Source organism: Elephantulus edwardii, unplaced genomic scaffold, assembly GCF_000299155.1.
Source record: "Elephantulus edwardii isolate Elephantulus edwardi_28Jun2011 unplaced genomic scaffold, EleEdw1.0 scaffold00152, whole genome shotgun sequence".
NCBI classification, from domain to species: domain Eukaryota; kingdom Metazoa; phylum Chordata; class Mammalia; order Macroscelidea; family Macroscelididae; genus Elephantulus; species Elephantulus edwardii.
The window spans coordinates 4,861,543-4,883,052 of NW_006399902.1; the positions used below are offsets into that span (position 1 = coordinate 4,861,543).

General features: G+C 49.9%; 1 protein-coding gene across 1 annotated transcript; it reads right to left on the bottom strand.

Moving 5' to 3' along the window:
• Positions 1-2,906: 2,906 nt before the first annotated feature.
• Positions 2,907-16,361, bottom strand: SPOCD1 (SPOC domain containing 1). The gene is made up of 15 exons (XM_006894993.1): positions 16,263-16,361; positions 15,804-15,868; positions 15,600-15,675; positions 15,432-15,486; positions 15,271-15,352; positions 14,276-14,435; positions 14,063-14,179; positions 12,206-12,325; positions 9,239-9,266; positions 7,468-7,548; positions 7,145-7,292; positions 6,667-6,802; positions 6,070-6,159; positions 5,202-5,388; positions 2,907-3,571 (listed from the first exon to the last, which is right to left on the bottom strand). Exons 1-15 carry the CDS (start codon positions 16,359-16,361, stop codon positions 2,907-2,909), a joined length of 2,109 nt encoding a protein of 702 aa, XP_006895055.1.
• Positions 16,362-21,510: the final 5,149 nt, after the last annotated feature.

Here is a 21,510-nt window from a genome sequence, read left to right on the forward strand (position 1 = left end):
GGGCGAGTGGCCCTGCACTCAACGACCTGGTTCTGACACCCTAGTGACCGCGTGTCAGAGGACTGCCCCATCCTCATTTACAGAGAAGGAAGTTGAGGCATAAAGAGAATTAAACTTACCCAAGGCCACAGAGCTAAAAGTAGCTTTGGAATTTCTACTAGGCCTGGCATTGCCTGGGGGTCCCTCGTATTTCTGGATAGGGGCACCGGAATGGACTCTTGCTAATGATTCAATAAGCGGATTGGGAACTGATAGTCACTATCATGGCTCACTACCTATCCGCCCCCCAAAATCTGGTACAAGCAATAACAAAAGACTCGCGCATGTGCAGCTGGACTACTTCATCAAGTGGGTTGACAGAAGCAAGGGAACTGTCCAGAGATAGATAGTTGCTAAAATTCCGGCCCCGCCTCTATGTTAATGATATGCAGATATATGTAAATTTGCTGCTCAAACCTTTAGGAGTAATGGGGGTGACACGAGAGCGGTTGCTATGGAAACTCAAACGCGACCCCCCACACACCTTTCGCACAAGCAGGCGCATAGATACAGGCACAAAGACCCAGGGTTCCTCGCTCCACAGCCCGGAGCATCACGAAGTCACAGAGGGTGTGAACCGGAAAACCTCAGCGACTGCGTGTAGGGGAGGGGGCGAAGCCGAGGCCGGGAGGGGATGCGAGTGTCCCGCAGCCGCAGGCCGCGAAGAGAACAGGAGCGCGGTCCCTGCCAGCCTGGGCCATCTTCCCTCAAGATCTAGGGGGCGAGGTGGCCCACCGGATTCCTAACGATGCTTACTCCGACCTAGCAACACCAGCCCCGCCCAGCGTTGCTTAGTAACGTGCCTCCAGCCTAGCAACAGTCGGATCACGCCCCCTAGCAACACCCGGCTTAATCCACGCTCCTGGCCTCCGCCCAAGGGGAGAAAGGGGGTGGGGGGTGAAGAAGGGGTCCTCGAAGGCTAAAAGATGGGTCAAAAGATGGTAGTCAGTGGCAGGCTGCAGGATTTCGGGGTCTAACTATAAACTGTCTCTGTAGCCTTTAACTAAAGAGGAGGAAACTGAAGCTCCTAAAAGAAAGCACTGCTAGAGTAGAGTTTGTTCCTTCCTAAACGCCCCAGAAAAGCAGCAGAGCTCCCGCACGCAGGACTCTCTCCCATCTCCCTCAGAGGAAGCTCTGGGCCGGGTCTTGGGGGAGTATGCACAGTTCTCTTCCTCCAACCCCAACTGCGTTAGGGAAACCACCCAAGTTGCAGACTCCGAATCCGAGGTGCAGGCTTGCATAGTAATTCGCGTCATTTGCATATGGCGCGGAGGCTGTGGCGCTCCCACGCCCTTCCGAGCCGGAAAAATTTCCGCATGCACCTCGCCCCCCCTCCCCCGTCTCACCTGTCCAGCCTCCGCCCGCAACCCGCACCCCCCGCACCCGCCGCCAGCCCCTCCCACCACATGGCCGCCCAGCCCCCAGCCCGCTTCATCCCAAGGTGGAGGGCCCCCTCTGCTGTCGGCCGCGGGTAGGGCAGCCGCAGAGCTCGTGGGGCAGAGGCACGGGATGCCCCGCCCCCACCCACCCTCTCCCGGCTCCTTCCAATCCTAAAGCGTCCAGGGAGAGTCCGGGACGTGCTTGGATTTCCAGAGGAAGTGGACAAGGATGCAACCCATCAGGCCTGGGGGCCTGGCAGAGGTCTTCTCGAAACTAGGCCCCGCTTCCCTACGGTGGTCAGTCAGAGTGGTGGTGGGGCAATTAGTCACTCTGTCAGCCCTCCCCGAAGCCCACCTCCACTGAGACGCTTTCTGTTCTTGGCTCCAGGCAAAGCGGCAGCATCCAACCCTGACATCGGGCTCACCACCCCGAGGCTATGGGAGCCGCAAGAGGTATCTAGAAAGGAGACTGTGGATCTCCCACCTTCTCAACAGGGACCCACACATAGACGTGCACGCAGACACATAAACACACACATGCTCACAGGCACGTACACACAGAGACAGAGGATATGAGGGAGGTATGTACTACTACACTCAGCTATGCAAAAGGGGGGTGAGGAGGAATCTGGGTAACTTTAAAAAATTGAAAGCATGGCCAACTCATTCTCCTTTTCTCCCTGCTGATTTCCAGGTGGCTGTGCCCATTCGGGAGTCTCCGGTGTTAAGTGCCTGGCTGTAAAAGGTTGGTAGTTAGAGCCCTCCTAGAGAGCCCTTGGAAGAAAGGCCTGTTATCTACTTAGAGGGGAAAAACAGATCAGCCATCGAAAACCCCTGGAGACCAGTTCAGACACGTAGACAACTGAGTTTGTTGTTATTGTTTTTTTTTTTTAACTAGTATCAACAATCTCTGCCCATTTCTCTTTTCCATCACCCTTTTTCTCTGCTAGAGAGAATAAACCCAGAGCCGTATGACAACCGTGCCCTGGGGTAATGGGTCAAGATCTCAGACAAGCAGCTCACAAGGCCACTGTCTTCTCCAGCCCATCATTTAGCTCAGCTATACCTGGTAAGAAGCTGCATTCCTATCCTGACAACATGCAGTTTGAATCTGCCAGCTGTTCCTTGGAAGGAGGATAGGCAACCTCCTCCCATGTGACTAAATGCCTCTGAAAACCAGCTGGAGGGTCAGTCCCCACTCTACAGTACACACCACCACCACACGTGCACAGCAGACACACCCACCATCAGCCCACACCTGACCTCCTGCAGATGCAGATCCCACCTGAGCAGTCAGCACAAGCAGCCCCAAGTTTGTACAACTCTTTATTGAATAAAAAATCAACACCAAACAGACTGTAGAACAAGGATTCAAACAAAACAGGTGTGGTGAGCCACCCTCCCCTCCCGCCCCTGCTTCTCGCCTTGGCAAAAGTCAGGGTCCAGCACTCAGAACAAGAGCCCCTCTTCTGGTGGGTCATGATTGGGTCAGACTTCTCTGGGAAGGAGGCCAGCCTCATCCATGGGATCCAAAGAAGAGCCCAGGGCTGGGCCAGGAGGTTCTGGAACTGCAGGGAGGCCAGGGCCTCCAGGGGCTGTTGGTTGCTGACCAGACACTGCTGAGTATAGGGGTGGGAGCTCCTGGCCTGGGGGCCACAGCGAGGCTTGAAGCTGGCGGCTAATAGTCACCAGAGATTCGAGGTGCTGGAGTAGGACTAGGTGGGGACAGGAGGCCTTGTGGAGGTGCTGGCCATGGCCAAAGCTGTGGCCGGCTGGAGGTGTTGACGAGGGGTTCCATAAGTGGCACCCACCTGGCTTTGGGGGCTGATAGCTTCGCCCAGGACTCTGAGAGGCCTCACACTCTCCCCACAGTCTCCCTCTGCCTCTGGAGGGCCATAGGTGTGACACTCTTGGAGTCAGGGTGCTGTGGCCCTGGCTCTGCCACAGGACAGCCCTGGGAGGAGGGGAGCCGCCCTTCAAGGCCACATCCTGCCTGGGGTCCTCTGGCTGGTAGCATCTTGTCTCCACTTTCCTGTTGAAGGAGACTGTCTTGCGCACCTTCCCCTTAAAGGGGGTGGGACCTGTAGTCTCAGACAACCCTGCCTTGGGGAGCAGCACAGCCAGCAGCAGGCTTGAGTGAGTGACTTCCAGGCCTGGAAGAGAGGGGGCAGGGGCTGTGCTCACTTTGCTGAGTTCTTTCTCCCTATCAGAGACTGTAAATTTGAAAAGAGGCTTTGATTCTAATGGAAGGTGCTGTGGAATTGGGAGAAACAGATGCCAGCCACATCTAGAAGCAGAAGCTCTCATGTGGAGAAAATGTGGAATTGTTCACGACAGATTAATAAGTAAAAACAAATAAACCTGTGCTTGCCTTGCTTGTTGGGTAATCTGATACACACACACACCACCCCCCACCCCCCAGGCACAGTGGGGGAAGGTATATTAACTCCCAGAAGCTGCATTCTGGCTGCAGCACAAAGGCAGAAGTTAGAATTCAATAACTTTCCAGCAGAGAGGGCTATGAGCTGTTGGGAGAAGTAGGAGGGAGCACTAACCTGTCTCAGAAGATCTAGCCCCAGCCTAGGAAAGGGTTTACCAGACAAGGATGAGGCCTAGGTGATCTAGCTCAAGACCATGGATTCAAAGTCTGTCTCACTGTCCACAGGACAGGCAGGACTTTGTTCAGAAAAGGTTTATAGTCTCTTCCTTGTCATGTTATTTTCCTAGGTTCTCAGTGCTCAAGTCCTAATGGGTTCCCATGAGCAAAAGCTGTGCTTGGCCTACATGTTGTTACCTGTGGTCAAGTCAGCCCCCAACATATGCTGACAAGGGAATAAAATCCTTCCCGTCCTGTACCATCCCCCCAGTCTGTTACAGAACAGGCTCCGGTGACCCACAAGCTTCCCATTTACTAAGCTGTGGAAGCAGAACACCAAGCCTTTCTTCCTAGTCCATCTTACTCTAGAAGCTCCACTGAAACCCATTTAGCACCATGGCAACATGGCAGTCAGAGCTTCCCTGACAGATGGGCTGGGCTGAGCAGGAGGTGCAGAAGCTGGGAATCCACCCTGGTCTCCTCATGAAAGAATTCTACACGGCACCACCAGTGCCTCCCTGGGCCAGCAGAGCAGTGGTGGAAAACACTCTAGTCCCCTGTCTGGTTTTCAGTCAGCTGTGTAACTCGCTGTCTTTGCCAAATATCCCAGGAGATTCTACTCAGGAGAAGCGGTGTGGTGTGGTGGTCAAAAGTCTGCAGAACTGTGCTGCCTGGATAGGGAGCCTGGCTCTTGTGCCTAGCTGATCTCGGACTAGGCATCAACCCTCCGCTCCCCACTTCAATTTCCTCATCTGTGAAATGGAAAAATCAAGAACATCTGCTGGGTAGGGTTCTTTTGATGCTTAAATGAGTTTATATATGTAAGGCTTTTTTTCAGAGCAAGTCTGAAAAGAACAGCAGAAAGTAGAGGTGGGAGCACTTGGTCTAGGGGCCACAATGGGGCTTGGAGGTGGTGGCTCATAGTCACCAGAGATTCAAGGTGCTAGAGCAAGTCTAGGTGGGGACAGGAGGCCTTGTGGAGGTGCTGGCCATTGCCAAGGTGGTGGCCAGCTGGTGGTACTGAAGTGGGCTTTAAAGGGTGGGCTTCAAAGAGTTATCATCGCTGTCACCTATGTCCAAACTTTCCTTTCTGGAATATGCCTGCCTTTCTTGACACATGGGTGTCTGTGTCAACAAGGCCACCAAGTCAGGGAAAGCAGGGACTAGTAAGGGTGCTGGGCACTCACCTGGGCCCCCAAGAGAGCGCAGTCTGGCTGGCAGGGGCTGGAAGGCGGGCAGGGGCAGCAGGACCACCCCCACGTCGTCCACAGCAGCCAGGCAATGGCACTGCTTATTGTTGAGATAGGAATAGAGGAGGCGGCAGTTCTGGGTGTCCTGAGGCCCATGTGGACATAGCCTGACCACGCTGATGTCCTGTGACCACAGGAAGGACAGCAGCTTTGAGCATGTGACCTCTTACTCCTACAAATACCCTAACCTTCCGAGAACCATGGGAAGCTGTCCTGTTCTACAGCGGAGGAAACAGTGGGCTTGCCCAGGGTCCCACATCAAGTCTGCAGTCACAGTGGAAAGCAGACCCAGCATCCCGAAACCAGGCCTCTGCTCAGAGGTGGAGGGAGAGGGAGGCAGGGGTAGTTTTGAATTGAATTGTATCTCTCCCCAAATTTGTACTGGAATTCTAACTCTGTACTTGTGGGTATAATAGAAATAGTTTACTTTTGTTTTTAAATGAGAAATTTTTTTTTTTAATGTTGTTGGCCCTAACAGTGCAGGCTGCATCCTAACCCTAACCACTCCTGAGATTTAAAGAGACCAGGGCCGGGCACAAACAGGGGCTGTGGTAGGGAGAGAGATGCCATGCTAAGATCAGCTGAGGCAGATGTGCCAAGGCTACAGAATCTGGAAGAGGCAAAGGTCTTCCCCCCAAGAGAGAGGCTTCCCCCACAGCCAGAGCCCTGAATGTAGACTTTCAGTCTCCAAAATGGTGAGAAAATAAATTTGTTCTTCTATGTACTTGTGGTTATTTCTGCTTTATGAAACAAAACAGGGATAAGGCACTAGGGGATGAAGTGGTAGCTAAATATGGCCTGTTACCTTGGCCTCGGCTGAGCAGACACTGGCCAGCAGGTCCCAGACAGTGTTGGGGGCAATGCAGCCCGCTGAGCGGATCACCTCGGGCAGAGCCTGGGGGCAGGTAGGATGGTGGGTTAGCCCCAACTTCCCACCCACTCAGAATTCCAACCAGCGGAAGGCTGGAGCTCTTGCTCCCCAAGGAGGCTGGCAGGCAGTCAGCACATCAGGATTCTGAGTGAGGGCCCAGCAAGCCCTAGGCAGCTATCCCTGAAGCCTCCAGCTGGCCAGGCCCACCTCTTATGAATGTTCTCAGAAGTCTCTCCTCTTCCCCAGATTCCAACACTTAACAGCCCTTTCTCTGCTCATTGAGTGACATCACTCCCCAAACCCTCCTCTGGGACCAGGAAGGCACCAGAGTCCTCTCCTGGGCACTGCAAGCCTTGGGTCCTTTATCCCTGTCTTTGCAAAAGTGGGGCTGCTATGTCGTTTGTCCCTGTGGCTGACACAGAGTCATAGCCATGCCTTTGGTCTTTGCATGAGTAAATGAATGAATGAATGAAAGAAAGAAATGTGAGCAGCTGACTGGTGGGGAAGTCAGCAGCACGCAGGCAGGAGTACCTGGATGAGCCGATGGCTGTGGCCTGAGACCAGCTGGGCTTTGGCCCGGAACCGCTTGATGGAGAACATGTCAAGAGACCCCACCCAGGGTGGCTCGCCGGGCAGATCCTTTGAGGATCCAGCAGGTGTGTGGGGCCTGGAAAAAAAGGGGGCAGGGGTGCAGATAGAGCAGTTCACCAGGACTTGCTTCAGCATCTCTGCCCAGCTTCTGCTCCTTTCTTATCAGAGCAGGACCTGGGTCCCCAAAGCAGGAGCTAGAACAAAGGCCAAGTGCTGGCTGTTGGCCCATGCACGGCTCTGTGCAGGAAGCCTAGTAGACTGTGATGATTCATTCTAGTGCACAGATGGAGAAACTGAGGCCCATAGAGGCAGTAGGACTTCCGTGAAGTAGTAGGCACATAGTAAGCGAAGCTTCAGTTTTGTCTGCTACACCAGCTGGTCCCCCCCAGATGCCCATTTTCCTGGGCCAGCCCCACACCTGTCCTGGGTATCGGTAGGGGGCTTCTCCCTGTTTAGGGTCATCTTTGATGGAGACACAGGGGGTGGGCTTGATAACCTCTGGAAGATACTGTCCACTCTTCTGGTGGTTTCGAAGTGGTCTGGCAGCTCACACGAGGGCTCCCAGTCTGCAAAGAGCAGAGGCAGAAGCTGAAAGCAGCCAACAGGGGAACTTCAACCAGGCCAGGGCTTGAGAGCCAAGCTCTTTCTTGAGGTAATGGGCACCTCCCTAGGCCACAGATCCCTGTTGCTCAGCCCCAGCTTGCCTGCCACCCAAGCACTGGCCCCTGTGCCCCCTCCCACCCTTGCAGAGTTCACAGTTGGGGTCTAGGAAGTGGTGCTCATGCTGGGCCGTGGTGTCCTCTGATGACATGGCAGGCATGTCTGCGGGTCCCTGTAAGACACAGGAGAGAAGAGGTGGACTGGGAGGGAAGCTGGGGACGCGGGGGCCTCACCATGGGTAGGAGGCCCCAGAGGCAGGGCTTATTTTATCTTACCAAACAGTAGGCTCTTTCATTTCTTACAGAGTAATAGAAAAATTAAAGGGGAAACTCCCCCTGTTGGCCCACCACGCAGAGACAACAGTTGGTATCCTGTCTATTCCAGTAGCTTTTGTCTTCATAGGGGTTTTACTATAATCTCAAAAAGGAAAACAACACAAAACTCACTGTTGTGAAGTCGAAACCAACTCATAGCTGACCCGCTAGCAGGTTTTCAAAGAGTGTGAATCGCAGGGGGGAAGACTGTCTCTCTTCCTCCAGCAGAGCTGCTGGTGGATACAAACCTCCAGAGAAGAACTCCTTCGGTTGGCAGCAGTGCTCCCCACAGACTGCGCCACCAGAACTCCCCCTGAAACAGCTGGGACCAAACAGTCCACTTGGTCTTCTCATTTAGTTCATTAATTAGAGCAGAGACGTTTGCTATCTTGGATGGTCGTTGCTGAAGCTGTGCTGATGGCACCCCATCCCTGCGGCTCACGAGTCACCTCGGCTGATGGACGGGTGGGTCATTTCCAGTTTTTCACAATTATAAATAGCACCGAGGACATCTTTGTGCAGAAATATTTTGCCTAAACTTTGAATTCTTTCTTTAGGATAAGTTCCAGAAGCAAGTGAGAGAGTCAGGGAAAATGAACATTTTTAAGATTCTTAGTGCCCAACTGCCAAACTGTCAGATCAGAAATAGCTTTCAACACAAAACACAGTGTGTGACAATGTATGTGTTTATGTTGGGGGCATATTTTACACACACACACACACACACACACACACACACATACACATTAACACCATAGAATCAACCCTGACTCACAGCCACCCCATGCGTATCAAAGTAGAACTGTGCTCTGAGAGTTTTCAAAGACTGGTTTTAGAAAAGCAGGTTAAGAGATTTCTTCTGAAATGTCTCTGGTATACTTGAACCTCCAACCTTTTGGCTAGCAGCCAAGCACATTAACCACTTACACCATCCAGGGATATACATACATAAAATATATAGAAAGAGAACATGCCAAGAAGAGTGAGAGAGAGGGTGCCCTGATTTAGTAATGAAAACCCCTAGATGCTTGTTAATCTCATAACTGGCGATTCAAGCCTCTCAACCCCTTCGCTGGACAAAGATGAGACAGTGTGCGTCTGTAAAGATTCAGAGTTTCAGGAACAAACCCTATTGGGCACTTCTATTCTTTAGCGAGGAGTTGGAATGAATTTGATGGTAGTTGTTTTTGTTAGGTGTCATCAAGTCGAGCATGACTCACGGCAATCTTATGAACAACAGATCTGAACTCTGTCCTATCCTGTGCCATCCTCACAATCTCCGACAATCTTGAGCCCACTGCTGTAGTTACTAGCTTAATCAATCTGATCGAAGGTCTTTCTCTCTTTCGCTGACACTCCACCTTTTCAAGTATGATATTCCTCTTCAAGCGACAGCCTCTCCTAGCAATATGCACAACGTATACGAAACAGAGTTTTGCCATCTCTGCCTCCAAGGAGCACTCTGACTATACTTTCTTCAAGATATATCTGGTGTTCTTTTGGCAGTTCATGGGATAGTCAGTATTATTCTCCAATACCACAGTTCAAAAACATCAATTCCCCTGTCTTTCTTATTCACTGTCTAGCTCTCTAGATACACAGCAAGTGATTGAAAAGACCATGGCCTGAATCAGGCACACTTTAGTCCTCAAACTGACATCTTTGCTCCTCAGTAATAGAGTGGTCCCTAACTGCAGACTTTTTCCATGCAATGTGTCTCCTGATCTTCTGACTGCTGGTACCAAGGATGTTGATTGTGGATCCAAGTAAGATGAACTTGACAGTTTCAATCTTTTCTCCATCTATAACAATGTTGCCTTTCAGTCAGTGGTGAGAATTTTTGTATTCTTGATGTGGAGAGGCAATCCATACTGAAGACTGTATTCTTTGATATTCTCCAGCAAGCAGTTTAAGTCCTCTTCACTTTCAGCAAGCAAAGGTGTCTCATGTGCATAAAACAACCTCCGATCCTGATGCCACCTTCTCTTCATAGAGTCCAGTTTCTACAATCATTTGTTCAGCATACAGATTGAATAGGTATGGAGAAAGAATACAGCCCTGACACACACCTTCCTTAATTTTATATTATGTAGTAGTTTGCTCTGTTTACACAACATGGTTTGATGGCAGTAAGTTGGGTATATGTATCTCACTCTGGTGGCATATGTGGTTAAGCTTTCCAATTGCTAACTAAAAGTTAGTGGTTTGAACTTACCAGCCACTCTGTGGGAGAAGGATGAGGCACTCTTTAAAAGATTATAGTGCTGGAAACCACTGAAGGCAGTTCTTCTTTCCCTTGAAGGGTCACTATGAACTATGAGTAGGAACTGACTCAGTAGCAATGGTGGGATGTGTGTGTGTGTGTGTGTGTGTGTGAGAGAGAGAGAGAGAGAACACGAGCGAGAGTGCATGCAAGCGCACCTTGGTGGGTTAAGTGTTGGGCTGGGTTGCTAATTCAAAACCCATCAGTGTGAACCACCAGCTACTCCACAGTTGAAAGATGAAGCAGTCTCCTCCAGATTAAGATTTACAGCCTTGAAAACCCAAGGGAAGGTTGCTGTAAATCAGAATAAACTCAGTGGCCATGGACTTAATGTGTACATTGTGTGTGTCTGTGTCTGTGTCTGTCTATTGCTCTAATGCTATACATACATATTCTGGTAGATAAGAAGTTGCACTGCCAACCAAAGTGGGCAGTTCAAATCCACCATCTGCTCCTCCCATGCAAAAGTAAGATGGACAATCTCCTCCCACGTGATTTACAGCTTCTCAAAACCTATAGGAGGGTCAGCTATGAGTTGGTTCTGACTCGATGGTACACAACAATATATGCTATATGTAAATATGCTCACTGTAAACAATTCAAACGATAATGAAGAGAGTAAGGAAAAGAGCAAACCTTCTTTTAGGAAGAGAACTAACTTTGACATCAGATTCTGAAACGCAAATTTGCCTTGGAGACCACCTCACAGCTGTGCCCAAACACAGGCTTTGTTTAGAATTGGGACAGACTGGGTTCAAATCTCAGCTCCATCAATTCCAAACTCTACGCTCCTGGGCAAGTGACTACAGGTTCCTCATTCATGAAATGAACACTTACAGAGCTCTGGTGGCCTAGTGGTAAAAAGCTGTGCTGCAATTCCAAAGGTCTGCGGTTTGAATCCACCAGCTGCTCAGCAGGAAGATGGAGTAAGTCTCCTCCTGTGAGATTTACTGAAACCCATTGGAGGGTCAGCTATGGGTTGATTCTGACTCAGTGGCACACAACAACAATAGCACTTACTTCATGTGGGTCATGGTAAGATTTGAACAAAGCACCATGTATTATGGGGCACACAAAAGGTGGTGATGATGATGATGATAATAATAATGAAGAAAGAAGAAGAAGGAGAAGGAGAAGGAGGAGGAGGAGGAGGAGGAGGAGGAGGAGAAGGAGGAGGAGGAGAAGTAATAATAATAATGATAATGATTGCTAGTGTGTATTATTTTCTCCTTCCCTGCTCTGGCACCTCCTTTATCTTCTCTCTGGGAACTGAGGGTCCCTTCTAGGTCTACCATGCAGCTCCCCAACATTTACATTTAACTTATTTCAGGAATACATGCTGGTGTTGGTTGAGAAAGCAACCTCACTCCCTTGGGGCTTCTCTGCACGGGCAGTGGTTCTCCTGACCACTGGTCTGGATATGCTGGTGGAGCAGGGATTTTGTCTGTCAAGTTCATAGCCTTTTCCCAGTGCTTAAAACAGTGTTCCTAAGACATAGCAGGTGCTCAATTAATACATACTCAGTTAAACAGCATGGCTCAAGGGGCCTACCCTGCATCCCACGTCGCAGACATGATTACCTGGACCAGGCCGCACAACTGACCCACAGTCACCCAACCACAGCCTGGGCTCAGCCTAACAGGCTTGGAACTGAGGCAAGCCAAGGGCCGTTCAGACTGGCTGCAGGAAGCAGAGCCGATGGGCACCAGATGGAGATGCCACAGCAGAGGGAGGAGCAGGATGGAGGCCAGGGTGCTGGTAACTAGAGGCGACCCAGACTGTGCCACTCCTGGTGGCTTTCAGATCATTCCAGATCTGAACAAGCTACCCTGGGGACTTGGTTAGTGTTCCACCAGGAATGTCTCTAGCCCTTCCACTGAATAGAAAAGGTCTGTGTTTCTCAGAGCCAAAACCATCAATGCCTGGAGCCGTGTGTTCATCCTATTTCTCAGCCAACAATCCAGATGGAATGACTGAGGTGTGTGTGGGATGACTGCAGGTTAAGACTGATGACCACTCTCAGGAGGGGCCTCAGGGCTAGGCACACAGGAAAGAGACAGGTCTCAAGGAGGCACCACCAGATAGTAGTTCAATCTCACCATGCTCACTAGACCCTGTGCGCTAATGAGGTGGGACTCAGACTGGTCAGGCAACTTGTCTGAGGCCACACAGCGAGAGAATAAGCAGTGGGATCCCTGGGCACAGGCTCCACATGGAGCCAGATTGAGGTCCCACTTACCACCAGATCCTCCAGGGTCAGTGTCTGGTCAGTGTTCCGTGGGATCTCTACTTCGCCCTTATGGGTCAGTTTGGTGGCTGGGAGGCTGCATGGCCATTGCTGCTGCTGAATGTTCTCCAGGACCTAGTGGGGCAGGCAGCCTAAGCTCAGGTGAGCTGGGGGTCTCTGACCACCAAGCCCACCCTCCATCCATGAGGCTCCTCTCCTATGGTCCCCCTTCCATGCCAGGTCCATCCCTTCCTCCGTACTATTGTTCTTGCCAATACCTTTACCTAAAATGCTCTCTTCCCTCATCCCTACCTCCCCATATTGCACTGACTCATCCTTTAATTCAAATCCTGCCTCCTCCAGGAATCCTTCCTGGACTTGGCCTTCAGCCATAGTCTCTCTGACTGTGGCCCATCATCTTCCCTGAGAAGGATGTGGTACAGTCAGAAAACAGCAGCCTCTGGAGTTCCGGCTGGGCCATTACTAAAAGATCCACAAGGCAGTCTGACCATGGGCAAGCCCCACTGCCACTGCAAGCCTCAGTTTACCCTCTTCCCAGAAGTAAGCTGAGAGCATTCTACTAAGCAGCATATGGAGAGCTGGCTGATCTTAACGTGATGCTGTTTGTTGGTCAGTGTCACTCTCACTGAAATGTTTCCTAGAAGCATGACTCTCCTTTTTTAATGTCCTCTGAGGACCAGGATCCTAATCTCTCTGGCAGAGGCAGCCCTGTGGGAGGCTCACAGGACACTGCACTTAGAGGGGCCATCTGCTGGTTTTAATGCTCCGCTACCGCCTGGTTGTCTAGTGGTAAGGAGCTGTGCTGCCAACTCGAAGGCACACAGTTCAAACCCACCAGCTGCTCTGTGGGAGAAAGATGGGCAATGTCCTCCCATGCAATTTACTGCTTCTGAAAGGTCAACTATGAATCAGTTCTGACTTGACAGTACGTGACAGCAACAGTTATGCTGAAATTATTCCTAATTTCTGAATCAGAGCTCCACAAATATGCCCTGTTCTCTGGCCACACTCCCAGTGTCTGGACAGAGGCTCAACCTCCAGCGGATGCTGCCAGATCACCTAATGGACTCTAGTTACTTACTCTCATCAGCCCAGTGTCTCTAGGGCAAGGGTCTTTATGCCCCACCTTCCCCCACTGGCCCCAGTCCCTAGTTCATTAATACCCTCTCTCCTACTGCCACCCCTACCCGCATAGACAAGCATTCCACAAAGCCCCCTCAGTATCCACACCTACCTGCCCCAAGGGGGTCCCAGGCTGGGAGTACCCAGGATGCATGGTGTGTGGGAAATGGCTGAAAAGTGTGGAGTCTACAGGGTGTCCAATTTCTAGTCTTTTCCATAGTTCCTCATTCTGGGATGTGTAAAGGGACTATAAGGGGACCTCCATGGGTAGTTAATGATAGATAACCCTGACCCCAAACTCTAAACCATCATCCTTACTGTACCCCTCCTGGCACCTACACACAGCCCAGCTCCATAGAAAACTCAGGTGATGGCGCCTCATAGTTGACAGCACCCCACAGGTGATGGCAACCCACTGGTGATGATGCCCCACAGGTGACAGCATCTCACAGGTGATAGAGCCCCACAAGTGATGGCACCTCACAGGTGATGATGTCCTACAGGTGATGGCACCTCACAGGTCCTTTGACCCTGCCTCCTCCTTCATTTTCCCTGTGGGGAAGGTCTCTGCCTCTGCCCCCATCTGTTTTCTCCTCTTTCCTTGTCCCTGTGTTTCTCTTTGTCTTGCTTGTGTTCCCTGTCTCCCTCTCCCTGTTCCATCCTCCAGTTACCACGTTCACACACCACCTCAGGCATGTTCTGTTCCCACCACTGTGCCAAACAGCTCACCCTTTTCTCCTCCTGGGCCCGCCAGCGGGCCAGTTCTTGGGGGGCCAGCTGGATCGAGCTCATCCGCACCAGGCTGTGAGGGGTGAGATCTCCACGAACCACTTTGAGAACCAGGTCCTGCAAGCCGGAGGGCAGGAACTGCACTACACTCTGATGGCCTCATCCCAGCACCTGCCTGGGACCTGGGCTCTGCAGCTGCTCAGCCTGGCTCACCGGGTTCCTGGGGTCACGCAGGTTGAACACCAGGCTGCGGTACTTGGCCTTGTAGCGGCAGCTGGTATCCTGGGTCAGGTCAAAGAGAGCTGCCTCGATGCCAGCAGCGATGTTCTGCACGGCTTCCTCTCTCAGCACCAGCTGTGGGAGCTCCTGAAGACTGAGGGGTGCAGGACAGGTGAGGGAGCTGAGTGTGTGAGGCCACCCAGGCACTCAGCCAGTGAGCGAGTCATAAGAGGAGGGCTGAGGTGTTCTAAGTCAATGTCACTTTCTGTCTGGGGCAATTTTCCTACATGAACCACTGATCTACACTAGATCCCTGTGAGAAAGAACTGTTGATGTTTCAGTTTCCAGATGGGAGTTCTGAGAAGATAAGGGGTTTGTTCCAAGGTCACACAGTTAGTGGCAAAGTCAAGATTACAGTCCAGCTCTTTGTGATTCATGCTCTAACTGGGGCCAATGCAACTGGGACTCTGCAGTTGAGATGGGGAGGAAACCTCAGGGTAGAGCATCTGTCTAGAGAGCAGATAGAGACCTGGCTTGGAGGTCAGGACACCTGGTGTCATGTCAAATCTGCCTCTGTCATGGCCTTTTCACAGCCCTCCCTTGGAGCCTTGGTCTCACTATCTGTAAACAAGAGCTCTGCTCTCCCGCACTTGCACTCTCCCAGCAGAGTCTCAAAGGCGTTGCTGTGGGTGACATCCAGGAGGCTCTGAACAGAGGCTGAAAGCTGCAGTGCCTTAATGGGAAAGCTCAACCTTGGAGCCAGAAACCAGGTTCACATTTCAGCTTCTCACAGGCCAGTGGGAGAGAGCGTGACCTCACAGCTAAAAAAATGGGGTCAGCCCCCCACACAGCAGTTTGAGAGCATGGCATGGCACTGTCCCCTTTGTATACAAAGACCTTGGGCCCAGGGAGCCCTGGGAGGAGGTGGTTTGTGGGGGCAGCCCCATGAGGGTGTCTTGGTTGTGAGGGAAGTGGGGAGTCTGCCTTACCGACTCTGCAAGACCTCCTGCAGGGAGTGAATCACAATGTCCCGCACCAGGGGCAGTGCCTCCTGCTGGGGTGGAGGCTGAGCTGTAGAAGAAAGAGTCCCAGCTCAGGGGGTGCTCAGGAGCACAGGGAGGGTCTGCACGCAACAGTGAGGTTCAGACACCAGGCAGCTGATAGCCCTCCCTGTCCCACGCGTGGAAGAGACTGTGGAGGGCTGACTGGGGAAGCAGGTGTGGAGGGCAAGACTTTACAGGGGCTGAGGACCAGGCACTGGGCCTGAAATCTCCCCAGTAGTTATGGGAACAGAGGAAGCCGCGGAGGGGGCCTTCACCTGAGCCTTTTCCCGATTCTCCTTCACCAGGCGCCTCCTTGTCAGCATCCACTGCCGTCCACTCTGGAAGCGGGACCTGAGGGGGTAGCTCAGGAGCTGAGATGTCTGGACCCAGCCTCCTGGCCCTGGAGTCACTACCTCCCTTGACCCAGTTCCCCCCCCCCCCCCCCCTTTCTCCCTCATCACTCCAGAGAAGGCAGTCACATGACCAGGGCACAAGCAATCACCCCTGCACCCTCAGCACTGGCCTCCTGAATAGGAGCCTCTTCCTGCCAGAGAGAGAGGACATGGCCAAGGAGGTGGAGGACCATCAGGGGCAGAGAATGGTTCTTTGGATGGTGGGAGGGGTCAGAGGTCACAGAGCTCATGTCCATCCTGAAGGAGGCAGATGGAGAACCTCGGCTAAACAGATCCGCTGGTCAACCAGGACCATGGGCTGCTTGCTCCCTCCCACTCGAGCTGCGGGCCCAGCCTCTACCAGGAGACAGGCCTGGCGTGGGGGGTGTTAAGAGGTCTAGGTTCGACCCCCATCTCTATTATTACCTTCTGTGTGACCAAGAGCCAGTCATGCACTCTGAGCCTTGGTGACATTTGTGTGACTCAGGTGTAAAGGTGCCCCACTCAGGACTGTGACATGTGCATATAAAGGGCCCTAGTCTGTACCTGGCACCCAGTGGGGTGCTGGGCCATGAGCCTTGCCTTCTTCCTGGGCCTCGTTTCCCTTCTGGGCCTCTGGGCAGTTGAGGCTGAGCTGATTTCCATCAAGTCCTCCAGTGCCTCCAGCATCAGCCCTCCTGCCTGGCTGTGAGTGATGGCCCCCAGGAGCTGGATGACTGTCCCAGAACCAAACTGCAGGGGAGAGAACTTGAGAGCTCAGCCATGCAGGCTACACCTCTCCTCTCAGGCCTCCCACCTCACCTCTAACTGCTGAATGTCATCCTCCTGAAGTGAACTGTCTGCTCCATGGGGACAGAGAACAAGTCTGTTTTGGTCCTTGTTGTGTCCCCAATGCCTAGAAAAGGTCTGGCACATAAAAGGGTTCGATATTTGCTAACTGCTTGGTCTTCGTGGCCCAGGAGAGGCACCTGACTTTGCTCCTATCCTCTCGCTTTTCCCTATCCCCCCCATTCACGCTCAAAATTAGCAGGACCCTCTACTGGGATTCTCTAAGCCCTCCTTCTGCCCAGGCATGAATCTCATCTAGGGGGACAATTCCTGTTCTGACTCTATCTCTTTCCCCTCCTCCAAGATATGCCGTGTCCTTTTTTAGGGGTCAGTGACTCTCTCAACCCTTCCCCTGAAGCAGCTACATGGTGACCATGTCCATCACTCACTCTGTAATGCTGCCAATCACCACCTCTATTGCTCCTGAGAGAAAACCCTCCACGACCATTTCAGAATGGAGAGCAGGTTTTATCCTCCTAGTGAACATCATAATCTATCCTGGGGCCCCTTTTGCTATGGCTGCCAGAAGTTCAATGTTAACTCTGAGCCATTATAGCTCCTCAAGGCTGGCAGAGGATGATGGAGTTATGGTAACAAAATTCCCTCTTCTTCTTCTCCTCCGTTATTTGCTTTACATTCTTAGACCATTTTAAGGGTTGTGTTGTGGTGTTTTGTTTTTGTTCTTTGTTTTGTTTTGTTTTTACTTATTGTAAACCACAAGGAATTGTTTTGGAAGCAGGTGGTTATCCTTAAATGAACTATCTTGAAATGATCATATTCCAAATTTCAGGGGAAGCTGTGATTCAGTATCATCCCCATCCACTGCCATCGAGTCAGTCATGACTCATAGCGTTCCTATAGAACAAAGCAGAGCTGCTCACAGAGTTGTCAAGGCTGTAAATCTTCCTGGGCACAGACTACCTCATCTTTCACTCAAAGAGCCGCTGGTAGGTTCACACTGCTGAGTCAGCCATCCAGTCAGCAGCCCAAGCCTTAACGCACTGCACCACCAGGGCTTCTTCAGTATAAGGCTGGGGAACACTTGGATGCACTGAAGGGGGCAGGCCATGGGGGCTGGGACTGACTCTACTGGGAAGGGTCACCCTCCCCACTAGCCCTCAGGAAAGGGAGGAAGACAGGCAGAAATAAAAAGAAAGGCAAAAAAACCTACGTAACACACTTGCTTCACCCCACGGGGCAAATCCACTTCCTCCTTGGAGAAAGAAAAAAAAAGATGTAGAAATTAGAATCTAGGTGATCCAGTCAGTGGCCCCACTGCAGGGAATTCACCCAAGAAAACATTCATACAAGGGAGAAAGATGAATGTTCCAGGTCCACTAGCTCGGCACTTAGAACAGCAAAAGTGGGTACAAGCTAAAGTCCATCAAAGAGAACAGGGGACACATCATAGCACAATAAATGATAATGTAGATTCTACAAGGGAATTTAAAAAAATTTGCCATTCGCCTGGGTTTATAGGGTGGAAGTGTATCACAGGGATGTCATTGAGATCCCAGAACAGTAACAGGAGGGATGTACGGTTCCTGGATCATTCAATATTCTACCCATAGCATTTTTAAGTATTGCAACTTGAGGCTTGAATTTGTTCTTTGTTCCTTGAGCTTAAGAAATGCTGAGTGAGTAGGGCCCTTTTGATTTTCAGACACCAGTTCTTTGCATATTTCATTATAATATACTTTGCTTTGTCTTCCCAAGCTTTTCATTAAAATCTTCTGTTTAGCTCCTTAACTTCCTGATTTCTTCCCTTTGCTTTGGCTTCTTGGCACTTTAGAGTGCAATATTCAGAGTCTCTCCTGACATCCATTTTGGTCTTTTCTACTTCTGTCTTTGTAATGACTTTTTGTATTCTTTGTATATCCTCCTCCAACTCATCTGGTCTTCGTTCATTAGTGTTAAAGGCCTCAAATCTCTTCCTGAGTTGGTTTTTAAATTCAGGGAGGATAGACTTAAGGTCAAATTTTGATTCCTGTGAATTTGGTTTGATCATCTTTAGCCCTAATTTAAACTTGCATATGAGTAGTTGATGGTCTGTTCTGCAATCAGCACCTGGCCTAGTTCTCACTGCTGATACTGAACTTCTCCAGTGATTACTTCCACAGATGTAATCAGTCTGGTTCCTGTGCACACCATCAGGTGAAATCCATGTTGTATCCTGTATTTATGTTTCTTATAAAAGGTATTTGCTATGAATCAATCATTGATTATGCAAAATTCTATCATTCTAGCCCCAATCTCATTTCTGTCACCAAGTCCATGTTTCCCAACTACTGATCCTTCTTCCTGGTTCCCAACTTTGGCATTCCAGTCACCCATTATTATTAATGCACCTTGGTTGCATGTTCGAGCAATTTTTTACTGCAACACAGTCATTGTACCAAAAAGAATTGGCTGACACAGAAGAATTTCAAGAAACAACATATGATCAAGAGGGATAGTGATGAAGGAGGAAGTTCAGGCTGCTCTGAAGGACTTGGTAAAAATAAAGCCCCAGGAATTGATGGAATACCAATTGATTTATTTCAACAAACAAATGCTGCCCTGGATGTGCTCACCAGGTTGTGCCATGAAATCTGGAGGACAACTACCTGGCCAACTGACTGGAAGAGATTCATATTTATTTCCATTGCAAAAAAAGGTGACCCGATAGAGTGTGAAAATTATGGTATAGTATCACTCATATCACATGTAAGCAAAATTTTGCTGAAGATTATCCAGAAACAACTGGAACAGTACATTGATAGAGAACTACCAGAAATACAGACTATGTTTAGAAGAGTTTGTGGTACTAGAGACATGATTGCCAATGACAGATGTACTTTGGCAGAAAGCAAGGAGTACCAGAAGGATATCTATCTGTGTTTCACTGACTATACAAAGGCATTTACTGTGTGGATCACAACAAATTGTGGTTATCCTTGAGGAGAATGAGAATCCCAGAAGACTTGATTGTGCTTATGCAAAACCTATACTTGGACCAGGAAACAGTCCTCAGAACAGAGCAGGGAAACACTGCATGGTTCAAAATCAGGGAGTGAATCAGGCATGCATCCTGTTTCCACACCTTTTCAATCTATATGCATAACAGATCATTCAGGAGCCTGCGCTTTATGAGGAGGAATGTGGTATCAGGATTGGAGGAAGACTCATCAACAAGCTACATTATGCAGATGACATGTTGTTGCTTGCTGAAACTGAGGAGAACCTGAAGTGCTTGCTGCAGAAGGTCAAGGACTGTAGTCTTTAATATGAATTGAAGTTAAACATCAAGAAGACAAAGATTCTCACCACTGAGCCAACTGGGAGCACCAAGATGGATGGAGAAGAGACTGAGGTTGTTAATAGTTACAGCTTGCTCGGCTCCACAATCAACACTCTTGGCACCAGCAGTCAGGAAATGAAAAGATGAATTGCATTAGGTAAAACTGCTGTCAGGGAACTTGCCAGAGTACTGAGAAGCAATAAAGTCAGTCTAGAGATTACAATGTGACTGATCCAGTCCATGGTCATCACAATTACTTGCTATGCATCAGAGAGGTGGACAAGGACTAACAATGACTGAAGAAGAATTGATACCTTCGAGTTGTGGTGCTGGAGGAGTGTCTTGCCATGGACCACCAAGAAAACAAATAGATTTGTCTTGGAGAGGATGAAACCAAGTTTCTCCTTGGAGGCTAGGATTTTGAAACTCTGTCTTACATAATTTGGGCACGTAGCCAGGAGGGACTAGAGGACATCATGCTCAGAAGGGTGGAAGGAAAGTCCAGGAGAGGAAGACCCAGGATTTAACAGATTGATGCAGTAACTAGGACAATGTGGGTAGGAGTATTTGAGACAGTGAGACTGGCTCAGCACAGGGCAGGCTTCAGAGCTGTTGTACATAAAAGGTCACTATGAGTCACAGGCAACTCGACTGCACATAATAACATCACGTACTGTTAAAAGCAAAACCAAACCCCATTGCCAGGACAGAGGAGGACTGCTCCATTGTTTCCAAGGCTATCAGCTTTACAGAAGCAGACAGAAGCAGACTGTCATATCTTTCTCACACGTAGCAATGGTGGGTTTGAACTTTCAACCATTCAAACACTTAGTTACTGCTTAACTAGGGCTCCCTGTTTATTATTACTATGCCCATTTTACAGATGAGAGGGTTTCAGAGTGGATCTGACCAATTCCATAGCTAAGCAGGAAGGCTAGGGTTAGACCCTCATTCTGTCAGATTCTGAAGCCGAGGCATTCAACTTCTGGGGCTCTACAGAGGGATAGCCCTAGGGCACTGGCTGACACAGAGAGAATCCTGGAATATGTCCTGACATACTATCAGAGGGGTAAAGTGGGGGGAGGAAAGTAGGTTACAGAACAGTATCTGTTGCGTAAGTCCATTTATGTAAATACGTATTTATAGATGCATAATGGAGGTTATCTCTGGGGAATAAAATTCCAGGGGGACTTTCACTTTCCACTTGTAGACATGTGGATACTTACGTTATTCAAAATGAACATGTATTCCTTTCATAATCAGAAACATATTTTTTATTAAAAAAACAAGTTCAGAAGAGTGTGTGTGTGGTGTGTCATTTGTATTACAAAGAAAGAATTTCTGTATTTGTATTTATTTGAATATGCATAACATACTCAGAAGTATCTACAAGAATCTTATAACCAGGGTCAGTAGGAATTGACTGGGTGATGGAGAGCAGATTTTTCACTCTTTTTCTTTTTTTGTACCATGCAAATGAATCAACATCCCACAGGATAAACTGAAAGACAAAGCAAAACAAAGGAGCTCCCCCCACTGCTCTAAGTCGATTCCATCACGTGGTGATGCCATGTGTGAGGAGGGTGAGGGGACGAGAATACACCTGGGAAGGAAAGACCATATCAAGATTTACTGCTGGATGCCGACATCAAGTCAATTCCAATTTGTATCCACCATACAGGACAG

Excerpts from the sequence above, each read along its gene's own strand:
- SPOCD1 (XM_006894993.1), bottom strand. The coding sequence starts at position 16,361 with ATGGAAATCAGCTCAGCCTCAACTGCCCAGAGGCCCAGAAGGGAAACG. Across the intron at positions 7,293-7,467 it reads CAACTGTGAACTCTGCAAGG|ACTGGGAGCCCTCGTGTGAG; the intron begins GTGGGAGGGGGC and ends TGCTCTTTGCAG. Across the intron at positions 3,572-5,201 it reads GCGCTCTCTTGGGGGCCCAG|GCCTGGAAGTCACTCACTCA; the intron begins GTGAGTGCCCAG and ends CCTCTCTTCCAG.